The 14240-nt window shown below is 52.7% G+C and overlaps 6 protein-coding genes across 6 annotated transcripts; 4 read left to right on the top strand and 2 right to left on the bottom strand.

Annotated features, from left to right (window-relative positions):
- Positions 1 to 146: 146 nt before the first annotated feature.
- On the top strand, positions 147 to 473 carry W97_04787 (uncharacterized protein; the record flags this gene model as incomplete). Its single annotated transcript, XM_007782676.1, has 1 exon — positions 147 to 473. One exon carries the CDS (start codon positions 147 to 149, stop codon positions 471 to 473), a length of 327 nt encoding a protein of 108 aa, XP_007780866.1.
- A 384-nt stretch (positions 474 to 857) lies between these two features.
- On the bottom strand, positions 858 to 2587 carry W97_04786 (uncharacterized protein; the record flags this gene model as incomplete). The annotated part of the gene is made up of 4 exons (XM_007782675.1): positions 858 to 1290; positions 1348 to 1580; positions 1639 to 2122; positions 2175 to 2587. 4 exons carry the CDS (start codon positions 2585 to 2587, stop codon positions 858 to 860), a joined length of 1563 nt encoding a protein of 520 aa, XP_007780865.1.
- A 960-nt stretch (positions 2588 to 3547) lies between these two features.
- Positions 3548 to 4629, bottom strand: W97_04785 (uncharacterized protein; the record flags this gene model as incomplete). Its single annotated transcript, XM_007782674.1, has 3 exons — positions 3548 to 4149; positions 4207 to 4450; positions 4507 to 4629. The coding sequence occupies 3 exons, from the start codon at positions 4627 to 4629 to the stop codon at positions 3548 to 3550; spliced, it is 969 nt and encodes a 322-aa protein (XP_007780864.1).
- Positions 4630 to 7753: 3124 nt separating this feature from the next.
- W97_04784 (uncharacterized protein) lies at positions 7754 to 8257 on the top strand (the record flags this gene model as incomplete). The annotated part of the gene is made up of 1 exon (XM_007782673.1): positions 7754 to 8257. One exon carries the CDS (start codon positions 7754 to 7756, stop codon positions 8255 to 8257), a length of 504 nt encoding a protein of 167 aa, XP_007780863.1.
- A 710-nt stretch (positions 8258 to 8967) lies between these two features.
- Positions 8968 to 9963, top strand: W97_04783 (uncharacterized protein; the record flags this gene model as incomplete). The annotated part of the gene is made up of 2 exons (XM_007782672.1): positions 8968 to 9656; positions 9732 to 9963. 2 exons carry the CDS (start codon positions 8968 to 8970, stop codon positions 9961 to 9963), a joined length of 921 nt encoding a protein of 306 aa, XP_007780862.1.
- Positions 9964 to 12697: 2734 nt separating this feature from the next.
- On the top strand, positions 12698 to 13776 carry W97_04782 (uncharacterized protein; the record flags this gene model as incomplete). The annotated part of the gene is made up of 2 exons (XM_007782671.1): positions 12698 to 13164; positions 13224 to 13776. 2 exons carry the CDS (start codon positions 12698 to 12700, stop codon positions 13774 to 13776), a joined length of 1020 nt encoding a protein of 339 aa, XP_007780861.1.
- Between the last annotated feature and the right edge of the window lie 464 nt (positions 13777 to 14240).

The raw sequence follows: 14240 nt of genomic DNA, 5'->3' as shown, positions 1-14240 counted from the left end.
TTGTAACCAACCGCGCATTGCCAGTACAAGTAGAACAGCAATCGAGATTCACCATTGTCAGTTCTCCAGAGTCCGTACGACAGGGTCCACTTTCAACTCGACCATCACAAGTAACCACCCTTCATAGACCCCCCTCACCCACCACAATGCTCCCACGTACCCTCCTCCGCCGCGCTCCCCGCGTCTTCCTTACCCCCTCTCGCCCCTTCACTTCCTCCGTTATTCGCCGAGCAGCAGACCGCGGCGATCCGAACCCGGACTCAAACAACCCGCCCTCGCGCTCGCCCTCCGCCGACACGCCAAACACGGACCCGCAGTCCAGCGCCTCGAAGGAGGAGCACAAGTCCGGCGACAACCACCCGGCCAAGCAGCCGGATAACCAGCAGGAGCCGGAGCGGAAAACAGGGTTTGGCGGGGAGACTGACGTTAAGGGGGGGAAGGAGGGGCTGGGGGAGAGGACGGACAAGCAGTAGATGGGAGTGGGAGCAGGGCAAGGGAGAGAGGAGTGACGGCATGTAAGGGATCGTGAGGAATGGACGGATGGTTGGGATCCCGATGAGTGAGGTGGAGGTTAGTGCAGGGGCGATGATGACCAAAAAGTTGTTGCGCGCTTTGTTCGTGTATGTGCTGCTGGTCTGTATGTACGAGTGACGAATCGTCATGTCAAGAATTTTCATGCCGAATATATACAACTTGCGGCAAGACCAACTAAAGACAATGAACCTGTCCAGTTTTCCGGCAATAAGGTCGAGACATTACAGTCGTCATATCCCATCTGCACAAAAACGCCGTTCGCAATGCTGTATGCCCACAAATTGCAGCCGTTAACGATTTAAAAAACACCTTCAGGCCGGCTCCTACACCTTCACCTTAATCTTGACACCCTTCAGCGCGATCCTCGCCGCCAGAATTGCAGTCGATCCCGCAATCTGCGTAATGCCGCAGAAGATCTGCAGACCCGTGAATTTGTTTCCCCAAATCTCATACAGCGCGCCGCCGACTGGGTTGCTTGTCAGGGCCGCGATCGAAATGATGGCGAAAACACTCCCCGTCCGCACGCCGATTTGTCGGACATCGGGGGTGATCTGCGCGATCAGTGCGGGGATCATGGACACGAAGGTTCCGGAGCCGAAACCATAACAGGCGGCGAAGACGATGATACCGGCATTGGAGGTAGCGGGCATCCACAGAGCGAGAACAATGATGGCCGTGAAGTAGCAGAGCACGATCATTACGTTGAAGCGGCCGATTTTGTCGGCGATGTAGCCTGGGATAATACGGCCGAAGAGACTGGGATTCTATGTTAGCAATATCCTTGCCGAGAGGGAGATTGGTAAGATGCTTTACCTCACAGCATTCAAAATGGGAAGGAGATAGGCGGCGAGACGCTGTGACATCCCTTGCTGCACCGCTTGGATGATGAGGTAGTTCATCGGCAAGAACATACCCATGAAGAACAAGAAGGCACCAACGGTGAGGAGAATGAGAGGTAGCTCTTTGAAGGGTCGAACGAAGTCCATAATGTTGAACGGCTTTGCCATAGGTGGAATGCGGGACCTGACCGTAAGGTTCGCGACAACCTGGTTCGGACAGTCAGCCTTTCGTGCATGTCAGATTCTTGGATGCAAAGGATCATACCATGAGTGCCAGGATCAGGAACGCGCAAGCGCGCATAGCCCAAGGGAAGCCAACCTGGCGGATAAGGTGGTCAACCATAATAGGAAATACTACTCCTCCAACGGATGAACCGGCAGCCACGACGCCGAGGGCCAGCGCTCTTCTCTTGAGGAACCAGGTTATACTGGTTGACATGGCCGGATAAAATATGCAAGAAGCGCCGATAGCGGATGTGATGCCCTGGGCCAGGATAAACTGATAGTACTCTATCGAGAGCGAGGTCATCATCAGGCCAAAGACGTGGAGAAAGGTGCCGACGAGCAGAACGTAGCGAGGTCCGTAGTTGTCTAGGAATTTTCCTATGATCGGTCCTCCGAAGAACATCATGAAGGCTTGTAACGAAGGTATCCATGCAACCGTACTCGGCGGTAGATAGTTTAGTGTGTGCATCATGTAGTAGTCTTGGAATACACCAATGGCACCGATCCAGCCAAAGGAGCAGAATCTGGGACCATGTCAATATATACACCGGGCATTGGGATCTTTTCCTCCCTTACAAGCAACAGAACCCTCCCAGCACTGTCATCCATGCTTTCAGTCCACCATCAGGGAATTGTGAGGGATGCATCGGATGCGAAGGAGGTAATCCAGGAGGTCCGCCAGGCCCGCCACCAGGCGGTCCTCCAGGTGGTCCTCCAGGTGGTCCCCCAAGCGGCCCTCCAGGCGGCGCGCCCTTCTGTGCTATTCCTTTCTCCGCATCGACTTGTTGTGGTCGTGACTTGTACTCCGACAGCACATACGCCTCCGTCTCCAGCTTATACGGCTCGTTCCAGAGCAACTGGTCCAGCATTTCCTCCACCAGCGTGGGTGATCCTGTCCATGGCGCCGACTTGTAGTCCAGGTCCTCTTTTATATCAATCGAGCCGGCTGAGGAGGACGAAGATGGCGTCTCTGCCGAAGGCGTAGCCATGGTTTGAAAGTCCGGAAATTGCGACCGCTAGCTCTAGCTTCCACAAGGCGGCGACTGGCAGGCTCCACAAGATAGCGACGCGCAGGCACGGTGTTTAAGGACCAGCAACTTGGACAGGTAGCAGAAAGGAAGGAAGCAACACGAGAGAAGTAGTGGGACTGCGCCCGTTTTACCTGACCAGGCTCTCGAAAGCCTTGCATGACTTACCTGCCAGTCCACCCTGGCGAGCTGACCGGATTGGGGATGCGTTCGTCGGAGTTTCGCACATCGAAGGAGGACCGAGCGTGAAAAGTGGACGAGTGGACTGGATGGAAGAAGCTTGGCACCGGCCCGCTGCTGGTCCTGTCGATCTGTCCGGGATTTACGGAGTACTGCAGTTTCTCTCTATTCGTTTCTTGCATGAACGGGAACGATAATCTCAAGATGAGCCACTGGGTCATGTCAAAGTTGTTCCGTCTTGACCGATTGTCTAATACTCGCTGTCCAGATGAGAAGGAAGGGATAAGGTATTGTGCAGCGCGCTTCGGACTTGCAGCCTTCGGCCCCACGAGACGCGATCTTCGAATAAGCTTTTGTGGCGCGCGATGACGATCTCTTTACTAGCCCAAACACCAGGGTTGGACAGCCGAACAAACAGCAGAGATATCAAAACAACCCCGATCACCAGCGCAGCTTTCTGTAAATGGCCTGCTGTGGTTAATTTGGGCCCTATGCTTGAGACGACTTCCTAGTTACTCTAACAGTCTTCAGCATGCACTCGTTGTTACGGAAGGCTGCAGATTCTGAAGCTGTAAGGGATACCTGGTTCAGCAAACCGTGGTACGAAAACGGACTCTGGCGTCCGTCACCTGTGTACAAGCTTTCCGGATTGGCCCTCACTCGCGATGTCTATCTATGACCAGCAGCTACCCTCTAAAGCATAGTCTATCCTAAGCATAGAGAAAAAATTGTGCTGGAACTTCAGAAGCCCCGGCCCAACTGAACCGTCTTGCCACCTCCGTACCAGAGTGTGCCTTCGCGGCAGTCCAGACCCTTTTCCTGGCCTACAATCCATTCGCCGCCGTCCTTGATCGCAGCATCATTTTCCTTGGGCCAGTACTCCGCTTGGAGCCACTCATTAACCCCCTCAATCTTTTCAACGAGCTGCCTCATCTTCTCTGGATCCGACTTCCCGTCGCTGGAGAAGTCTTCCGCAGTGATGAACCGCCCAATTGTCAGATGGGACGAGGGGACCACATAGCGCGAGTCCACCTTGAGTCGCTCCTTGGACAGCGTATACAGATCCCGCCGTAGGTGGTGGTATGTATACTTGTCGTCCGCCTTGGTACGGCCAGGCGGCAGAGCTTCCCCAGCCGCAGGCACAAAGCTCAGGGCCAGCGCCTGCGCATCGAATCCGATCATGGGCTTGACGAGCCGGGCGCGGTGAGTCAGTGTGTAGTCCACTATCGTAGGGATACTGGGGTGCATAGTCTCTACGAGTGACTTAATTTCTGCATCGGTGCGCGAGTGGGTTATCTCCAGCGCGGTCATGTGTAGGCAGTCGGTAGGCATGAGCCAGAGGTCTGGAGGTGTGGTTAGTGAAGTGGTTAGTGAAGGCCGTAGCAGGAAAGCAAACGTACTCGGCGCAACTGCTCGGAGCTTCTCCTGCACATCCGCAATGAGAGCCTTAACTTTCTGCGGCGGACGCGCCCAGAAGACGAAACAGTGACGTGGATCTGTGTAGCCAGGCTCAATGGTTGGATCATAGAGCCGCTGGAGAATGGGATCGAGTGTGACTCCGGAGAAGTCAGGAGCGAGAAGTTTCGTCTTTTGCTGGGTATTTCGCGTCGCACGATGAGTGCTGTAGCGGGCTTGTATTTGCGCCTGTAGGACGTTAGAAGGGGATTTAATCGCGTATATCAAGTTGAGTGCTCTTTTACAGGGTCATTGTGTGATCCGTCTATCAGGCCATCGTAAGGGTTGTCAGAGGAAATAGGAGTTGAAGTGCCACTGAGATCTTCAAACGTGTTCAATGTGTGCACAGCGACTGCTGCTGTAGCCATCCTTCTGTATCTTGACAAGATGTACTTTGAACGCCTTGTTTTGAAGGCGAAGTGATCGACTCTGATGGAAAGTCAGAGAGTTGAATATTGACAATGCAGCTCGATTTTCAAGGTTCAAAAGATTGTCTGCTTTCTAACCAGACCTCGCGCACCATGTACTGATCGAGGATTCTTATAACGTCTGTTCGGCCTTCACGACAACGTAGGCTGTGTAGGAGTCTTGGTGTACTTTGCAGATACGAAACCCCCTGGCCCAACGAAACCGAGGTGGTACGGGATTAGTAACCTCATGGGACTTCGTTGCTTCGCTCGTTTCTGCCATTGCCGCATAAGCTCCCCCCCAAATAGAACATCGTGTCTCTCTTGTCTTTTCCTGGTTCATTGGGTTACCAAAGGGCGCGAAAATTCTACAGCTGCGAAATGGTGCTTGCAAAGCCTTCAATCTACGCCGGTGCGGCTATGTCAAGAAGCCGCAATGTCTCCGCCCTTTCGTATTGTTGACATTTCATTAGGCAGAAACAGGTATGCAACCATTCAGACGGGAAACCCTTCAATTCAGCAGAGCTGGCAACCCGGTTGGGCACTGCGTATAGCCAGGCGCCGCAATGATGTCGCTGCAAGCCCAACGCAAATAGAAGGCTCAAACCGGCGAGTATCTTTACCGTTCGACGTAAGACCTACGTTCAGTCGATGGAGAAGGCCCTGTTGCACACTGCTCGATATCACCGTCTTCTCACGGGAGAGCAGTTGCCAAAAGTACCATGTGCCTTCTGTACAACGTTACTGCGTCGCAAACTGATTTGTTGATGACATTACTGGCTCACAGTCGGTTTGCATGTAGATGTGACTCTCTGTTCTGTCTGAGCTGCTTCTACATTTCGTCTTTCGAATGCTGTCTGCGGCTACCCAGGGGGCACGACGAGACTGTCAAGTGCCATTGCAGCAAGAGGAATCTGTTATCGGGTAGCTAAACTAGTTCACTACCGTCCTGCAAACTTCTCTCCCAAGTTGACCGAGGATCAGGAATCGAGGGTCGACGCGTAACCGCATGGCTTCATTGGATATGTGGCACACGGCTGGCACTGTTTGGAAGTTCTCACGAATGGTTTTTGAGCGCCGCTTAACTACGTAAGAACCACCACATCGCGCTCAATACGCCTAATGTTTGATTCTGAACCAGGCGGCAATAATGACAAGCAGAGGATTCAATGGATCATCCGTGTTACGTTGCACAACGACCTCGAATTATTCGACTTCCTGCAGCTCTCCGAGCAAACATGTTTATATTGACCAAGGAAAAGGAGAGCCAACTCCCGTTCAGCGCCTCAGCCGATATTGGTATCCCGAGGGTCATGTGCCGTATCCGCAAATCTGTTGCTGTGCTGTAATGCCATGAGCACTAGCAAACAGCTGTCGATCACCAGCTGGCCGAGTTGTTCTTCGTCTGGGCAAACCTTTAAAAGCGTCAATGATAACTTCTGGGCAGCTTTGATAGATGATGAAGTACGTCTACGCATCCATATGGCTCAAACCCTCACCAGATAGTGGAAACCATACCGGTGAACATGTCAATACTCGACCACCCTTCAAGCGTGCCTTCACCACCCCACTCGGTCACGAGTACGCCTTTCACACGACAGGTTACGACTCAGGCGTAAACACCCTATCATCAACAAGGAAGAGGCCGTCTCAGTGGTTCGACACTCCTACGTTGTTGACACAAACAGCAAATTCGACTGGTTCTAATTTGCATGCTGAAAATACTCGATATTCCCCGGAAAGCTTCTTCGTGGACCACATTGGAGCCCATATTCCTCATAAGTCAAGCCCAGAGATGTCTCCGACGTCTTTTCCGCGTGGTGTCCACTACACCCTGCCGCAAGACCGCTACTCAGAAAACTCGACGGCAGATGCAGCAAAGCAGTACCGAGTTAGCAATTCCACCCGGGAAGCTTACGGTTGGTCTAGAGCGAAGAGAAACCGGCATCACGAAGAACCTGCGGAGGCATTCGAAAACTTAAAAGAATACAATTCGCTGGGAGATGCTTATGCCACTTCCAAAGGACTTCCAGTAACTTCTTCAAAGCGTCCCCCAGAACCGCTCAGCGTTGACAGCTCAACGGATGAAGAACTGGAAAAAGAACGCTTTACAGACAACCTCAGACCCGGCAGCCCGGGGAAGTGCGTGTCGACACCTCCCTCTCGGGCCTCGTCGCAGCGTACCCATCGTATGCAGGATCGCGGTCATACTTCAGCACGTACCAACGCGCACCCAAGTAGGCTATCGACAGTCAAGTCACCGCTTAGATCGGACAGACCGATGAGCTGGCCATTCTCACCTAGCCGTCCAACTTACCATAGTACGGACCGGCGACTGCCGGGAACATCGCGGCGATCAGTGGACGCCTTCTTTAAACTATTCAACTGTCATCACCACCGTATGTCGCAGGGCAACTGGAAACGGCCATCTCATGAGCATGGCCCGTCATCAGTGAGCAACTCCAGCACTCCATATTGGATGAAAGGGGATTACCCGCCACCTTATCAGACCGCAGCGCAACATGCCGCAGCAGAAGCTCCCAGATTCTATGAGAGGTTTCCAACTACTCCTTGGCCAATATGTAGGCACTGTGGAAGGCAACGTCATTCGGTTTCACTACAACCGAGTGAGGCTGATCGGCCAGATGCGGCATCCGAAAAAGAAATATTGCACAGGAGATGGGACGAGCTTGCAAGAGCAGAAGCACGGCTCGAGGAAGGCCAGGCAGCGCTCAGACTGGAACGAGAAATGTTACAAACTCAGCAGGACCACCTTCGCAGACAGAGAGCGAAGATTAATGAGGAGTCTCGGAGTCTGAAGCGTGAGCAGCAGCAGTGGAGACGAGACAAGGAGCAACAGGAAACCATGCGGTCCAGTCGCCGAACGAGCACCCAGCATGATTGCTGGTGGTCTCAGGCTTTCAATGAATTCGACTTCCTCTTCGCAGGGCTTGATGAAAGTGACGGCGAGCTTCCGTGGGCGAGGGATGAGCCGCCCCATTCAAATTTTCATGGCCCACCTTTTGGTGCTCATGCCTGTTCGCGGTCGCATCCGGCTGCATCATTCAACGGCAGCAGGAACAGCATGCCGCCATCTTCGCACGCCGAAGCAAAACGGCAGTTTGAGGAATACAGCAAGTGCTGGGCAAGGCTTAGCCACCGAGATCCTGCGATACCATACCCAACAGCTGGTCAACGCGCGGACGAGCTGCTGGACCGCTCACGCCTCGGCGCGTCTCTCGACCATTCGACATGGACGGATGCGCTCGTGATGGAGAGCAACACTGCACTCTTCTTCCTCCGCGCGTTCGGATTCCGGCCCCAGTTCGTTGCAGACGGCACAGGGAAGGTTCGGCTTGAAGCTCGCGGAGGCGGAACAAGCGACTTGGAGTCCTTGAAGGGACACCTCAGGATTAACAGGACGCGTTGGCATCCGGACAAGTTGGGTGGAAGAAACGACGGGATGGCTGGCCGCAACACAGCCCTGGCGGAGGATCCACGAGCAAAGGCTGTCCTGCAAGGCATCAACAACTTGCTAGAGTTGTGTGATGAGAAACTAGTCCAGCGGACTGGGCCGCCGTTCCTGTAGGCTTTGACTTGACGATCGCGCCCTAAGCATCCATTGCTCTTATCATACAGCGCTGTACGATACCAATCTCCCAGTATGCAGATCGTGCTGGAGTCAAGGATGCCTTAGAACAAAGTTCCATGAGACATCCAGCCATACTGCATGAGTTCAACCGTACAGTGTGTAGCTCCCAGAACGGCATACCTGAGCCATCCCATCTGCGCTTTCAAGTCACGGGACGCCACATCTAATCTCCTATCAGCAAATTGGTTTGTCCATCTTCAGATGTGGATCAGCGATCGGCAGGACCGGCGCGCGTTTGGCGTCTCGCTCTGCACGCATTTCTATTTCGGACGTCTCGGCTGTGGCGCCGACGATCTTGGCTAGGCTCTCTTGGCGCACTCTGGCTGGCTGATTTCTTGGAGTTTATCAACGCCTCGTTGGGACCCCCTTTCCCTGTGCCTTGCTCTAGGTTTCTGATTTCTTAGGTATCCTTTGCTCTGTACAGCTTCTTTCTGTGTTTCTAGACGATACGTAATTCGAGCAGCATTATTCGTGCTGCGTCCAGTTGTTAACGTGCTATTAACGTGTCACTCTTCATATTCTTCGAACGATTAATATTTTGCTCATAGTATTTTCAATACTCACCATCTCGCAAGAGAGTTCTCTGTACAGCTACAACAGGCGACTCGATCAAATCAGACCATCAACATACCCTCACGAGCGCCATAATGCACCGCACCCTCCTCCTCAGCGCCCTCAGCGCCCTCCCCATCATCCTCGCTGAACCCTCCTCCAAGCGTGGCCTCGTCTACGTCCCCTCCCAAGAGCACCCCCAAGACGACAATATCTGGACACAAGCCGGCAGCGACTTGACCTGGTATTACAACTACGGGGCCGAGCCCTCGGCGCCCTTCCTCTCCAGCAACCTCGAATTCGTGCCCATGCTCTGGGGCGCCTCCGACGACCGCGTCGGCACCGCCTTCTACGACACCGTAAAAGCTCAAATCGACGCCGGCGCAAACATAAACTACGTGCTGGGCTTCAACGAGCCAGACGGCGACCCCAGCACGGGCGGCAGCCAGATTCCGGTTGACCTCGCGGCCGCGACGTGGATCCGCGAGATTGAGCCGCTGCGGGAGTTGGGGGTGAAGTTGGGGGCGCCGGCGACGACGGGGGCGCCGAATGGGTTTACGTGGCTGCAGAACTTCTTTGAGGAGTGTGCGGGACGGTGCAATCCGGATATCATGCCGGTGCACTGGTACGGGAACTTTGAGGGCTTGGCGAGCCATGTCGGGCAGAAGATGGCGGCGTGGCCGAACATGACGATTTGGGTTACGGAGTATGCGGATGCGAATAATGGGCTGGAGGCTAGTCAGAAGTTTTACAATCAGAGTGCTGAGTGGTTTGATCGGATGGAGTAAGTTGAACTGGTCCGATTCTCTTAAACTCATGCCTGAGACCGCCGCTGACCGCTCTTGTTCTCCCTCTGCAGGAATATCACGCACTACTCTTACTTCGGCTCCTTCCGCAGCGACGTCTCGAATGTTGGACCCAACGCCGCCATGCTCACCCAGGATGGCGAGCTCACCGACATTGGCAGTTGGTATCTAGGCGGCGCGGCCACGAATAATATACCTGAGGCCAAGGGCGCGGCTGGCAAGACGGCTGTGTTAGCAGGATGGAGCTTGATTGTTGCTTTCGCGGGTATCTGGTCGATACTATGAGCCTGCGATATCGTCCTATCGTTTGTTGTCTCATTTTGTTCATACTGTACAGGGACCCGGATTTTGGGAGTTTCGGTAGACTGACTATAGATTGGATGTGAAGGGACACGCCCAGTTGGCGTTGTTAAAGCTTGCAAGCACTTCGCTATCGACTGAGCATTTCTGGAAGTTATCACGTACCGAAGTTGTATTCCCGCATGAAGTGGACTTACATCAGTCCTGTTCATCTGGACAATCTTCCATTCTACGGCTATCTTCACTCGATATTGAGTATCTGTTTGAATCGGCTGAAGGATATCCGGTCAATATCAAAGCTGGCTCTGGTGACCGTGAGCACATCGAGCTTCGATGTAACCCTAGTGCATGTCTTGAATAGATTGAATTGCAGACCTGACCTGGACAACTCAGGCTCACACTATTGAGCGTATGATGCTGTTTGCATCGCTGAACGGTGGGCCCTCCTCTGGTGAACGTGTTCAAATGGTCCCGCTCTTCGGATAGCCATTGCCCTAGCGTCTCCGAGCAAGGGTGAACAAGGTCGTAACGGCAGCTGTAGGATGGAGGATGTTCAATTAGGAGCTTGGAGAGCTATCGAGTCTGCGATCCGGGGGCGCTACACTCGTCCCTGTGAGTACCTCTTGTATGCAAAGCGACATTCTCAGCTGCGCAAGACATGCTTAGTATCGATGAAGGCTCCGGCGTCTACAATTCAAGTCTCCCTTGATAGGCTAAGATGGGTCGCCGCTCTCAGTGGGCTCTAATGTAGTACTGGTCATGTAGGTTATGGACTACATGAAGCCATCGTAAGAAGACACTGTAAAGCGAAATACTTAGAGGTACAGTGCTCACCCGGTATGCAGTTGCCGTTGGCATCAGTTATGAGCAGTGTTACATTGGGGGTTCCCGGCCAAAAATTGCTCCACCCATAGCCGGGAGAGCCTACGTCATGCACCCAAAAGAAGTGCCAGACGCACACTAAGGAGCAAAAGATATGGACTCGCGGGGAATCGAACCCCGGACCGCCTCTATGCTACGACGGCGCAGGATATCCAGAGAAAATCCGCGCTAGTGCTAAAGAGGCATTATACCACTCTTTATGGACTAGTTAGCAGCAGCTCAAATTGATAGCTGAAATCAGGACAACTCACAAACCACAAGCCCATTGATGAAGGGCGCCGTTGAGGTTTAACGTAATTATACTTAACAGATACCTGGACCCGATAGTATCGATGCTCGATTTAGATTTTTGTTCCTTTCTGTGGTATCTTGAACAGTATTGAATTTCCCAAGCGCTCCATGCTGAGATTGAATAACCAAGCCCGACTTAGCTAATCGCTAATTGATAAAGACTACCATGGGTTTACATCATATATACTGCGTGGCAGACGACCTCGCATGCCAAGCACAGCATCCCGCCCTGCGCAGAATCCCGACGCCTAAACCAACTTCACTCTTCTTCCTCTCGAACGCTGTCGGCATCAACCTCGTTCTTAGCATTGAGTCATAACCAGGCCGCTTAAGTCTTTTTTCGCTCGACGAAAAGGCTATAGGTGATACTAAGGAAGCTCGACACGGAGCGAGCTCTTGAACACTAGACGTGCTATGTCGTTGACTGTACTACTAGCCGCTCTTTGTGCATACACCTAGTCCGAGGTACAATCCCTTCGCTGCGCATATCTTGACAGAAGGTTGATCCGAGGGTGCCGAACAGATCATTCAAGTACGAGGCAACAACCCTTGTCTTTTCGACGCGTCGTATCATTGTGTGGATGAGATATGCGCATTAATATGGACGAAAAGCCAGGGAACGGCGTGCGATATCTGTTTATGTCTAGTGACTGGTAACCCACAAGCATGAACTGGAAGCGCCGGTGATACTTCCACCCTTCGGCGGTAGCTACATGGCTACTGCCCCGAAGTCTACCTCTGCCCTAGATGCATTGGGGCTTTCACGTTGGCCGATCTTGACAGCATCCGTAGATTCCAAGATTGCTATAATAACTGAGGGTAAGCCCATTTCGGTAGTTGCTCTCTGGCATAATCGCGGAGAGTTCTCCCCCGCAATAGCTTGCTGATGATACAGCTGTGAAAAGTGTGCATGCTCTGAGAACGATATGTGTAGTCCAAAGGATACCCGGTGCTTGCGCGGGCAGGTGCCGCACTCAATTGTGATCCCATTACAACTCAAATCTCATACAACGCGTTTCGCCTATACCCTTTCTCAAATGTTCACAGTGGTGCGGTTTACAATATCTTGAACCACGTCAGGTCTCTTGTGCCCACACATATACCCTCGCGGTCGTCAATCAATATCGACATCATACCGTCTGATTTCTTTTCGTCGAACGAAAAATGCAGCGGGACTCCATGTTTTGTAGCTACGGGAATTCCATCCATTTAGTCATCCTCAATCCGCTCTCTCAAGTAGCGCTGGACTGTATGCCTTCCTAGTATGCAAGCATTGCGGCAGGCGTTAACCCGATCTTGAGTGACTTGTGTCTTGATTGTGAAGGTCTTGCCATCGATCGCATGCATACCTGATGTTACGGTCTGTAATCATGATGCTCGCAGCGTATCGGTATTCGGAGCGGTGTACGTAGCGTGTGCCCCTGCATTTCGCATCATGATGTAGCAATGGAGGGGACGATCGTGGAAGTCTTCAACAGCCGCCCCTTTGTCATACTTCTCTGGACAACTTGTACGGATGCTATCATCACCTCACTCGATCACTGTAATGGCATTTGTAGCAACCATAGAACCTCTTTCCGATCTCGCCGCGGACCAGCGGGCGCTCGAAATCTTCAGCCAGCGCCTCACTAGCACCATAGACACGATACTGGCACTGCCGGAGACCGAGCTGGGGGTTGGCTGGCAGAAAGAATACCTAGGCTTGCGGAGCAAGGAAGAGTGGGTGGAAGTCATCAATGTAGCTACGGAGCACCAAGCCAAGCTGCTTCTTGGGGCCGAGAGGCCGCCCACGATACAACAGTTACTACAATTGCCAAGAGTTAGCGAGCAGCATAGGGGTGTTGGTGGGGTGTATCTAGGTGTTCTGGAGACTGAGGACGACGGTCATCATGATTGGACGTATACGGGCTCTGGTACGGCGTTTGGCGGAAGAGGGATTACATTCAGGACGGATCAGCATGCCAATCCCGAGTATAGGCGGAAGGATAGGGAGACACAGGCGGCAAAGAATATGTAAATATGCTCGCGAGTGGTCCGTTGTGTTGTAGCTACAGGTTAACCAATCTATTTAGGCGGCCGAAAGCATTTTATGCTCTCATCGACGACGATGTCGTGCGCGCGTTGTTCTTCGTAGTGCTTCTGCAGCTACCACTCACGGACACAACGCCGGATGCAGCGTTCCTTTGGCGGATCACTATTGTCCTGGCCGAGCAGATCTTCGCTTCTTGGCTAGCTACATTCTGCGCTAGCGCCATGGAGAGTCGAGTAAAGGCTTCTCTCCTAGCATTGCGGCTTTGGGAATACGAGGACTACGACTACAAGGGCACTAATTCGATGTGCCCGCTGAAGGAGCTGGTGAGGAGGCCAGGGGGTGTAGACAGCGTGCCCGTGACCGCTAAGGAGTACCGCGTCTTCAGAACGGCCAAGGAGAAAATTGCCCGCGAGAAACGGAGCGAGGCACAGAAGAAGGCATACGCTGATTGGCACAAAGACTATTGGCAGATGATCGGCCGGCCTGTCACAAAGATGCGCAGGGAGGGAAAGACTGAGGCAGAGATCGAAGAGTGGAAGAAGAATGCTCAACACCCAGTACCAGTTGCGAAGAGGCTGCTGCCTGATGTTTAGCATAGGGATGCGTACCACGTAGCTACAAGATAGTGGATAGCTAAAGAGAAACAATCTGTTTATGGTGTATACTTTCTCTCGCAACTCTACACGCAGGGGACTTTAGAGCCACGATGCACGAAAGCACCAAACTGGTCAACGGTCTATCATCTTTAGAATATGGAATCTTGCTGAAATTCTTGCCACGCCATTACCACGGATCCCTTTCGGTCTCAGATCTACGTTTGATGCAGTCTCACCGTCTCAACAACGCGATGAGTTATAGCATAGAGGTGGTCCACCCCTAGCGGTGTCGCCGCTACCACTGCGAGGAATTGGAGTTGAAGCCGTACGACGTAGTCTAGCGTTGTGAAAAGCGCAAGGTACTCTCAGCATGCTTGATGAAACTATGAAACTGTAAGCCCGACTCATTTTGTTAATGAGAAGACAAGTCTAGCTAACAGTATATAATTGAGATTTTTGAC

Source organism: Coniosporium apollinis (genome assembly GCF_000281105.1).
Source record: "Coniosporium apollinis CBS 100218 chromosome Unknown supercont1.21, whole genome shotgun sequence".
NCBI classification, from domain to species: domain Eukaryota; kingdom Fungi; phylum Ascomycota; class Dothideomycetes; genus Coniosporium; species Coniosporium apollinis.
The sequence above is the reverse complement of the archived record's forward strand: the minus strand, read 5'-3'. Positions and strand labels throughout refer to the sequence as shown.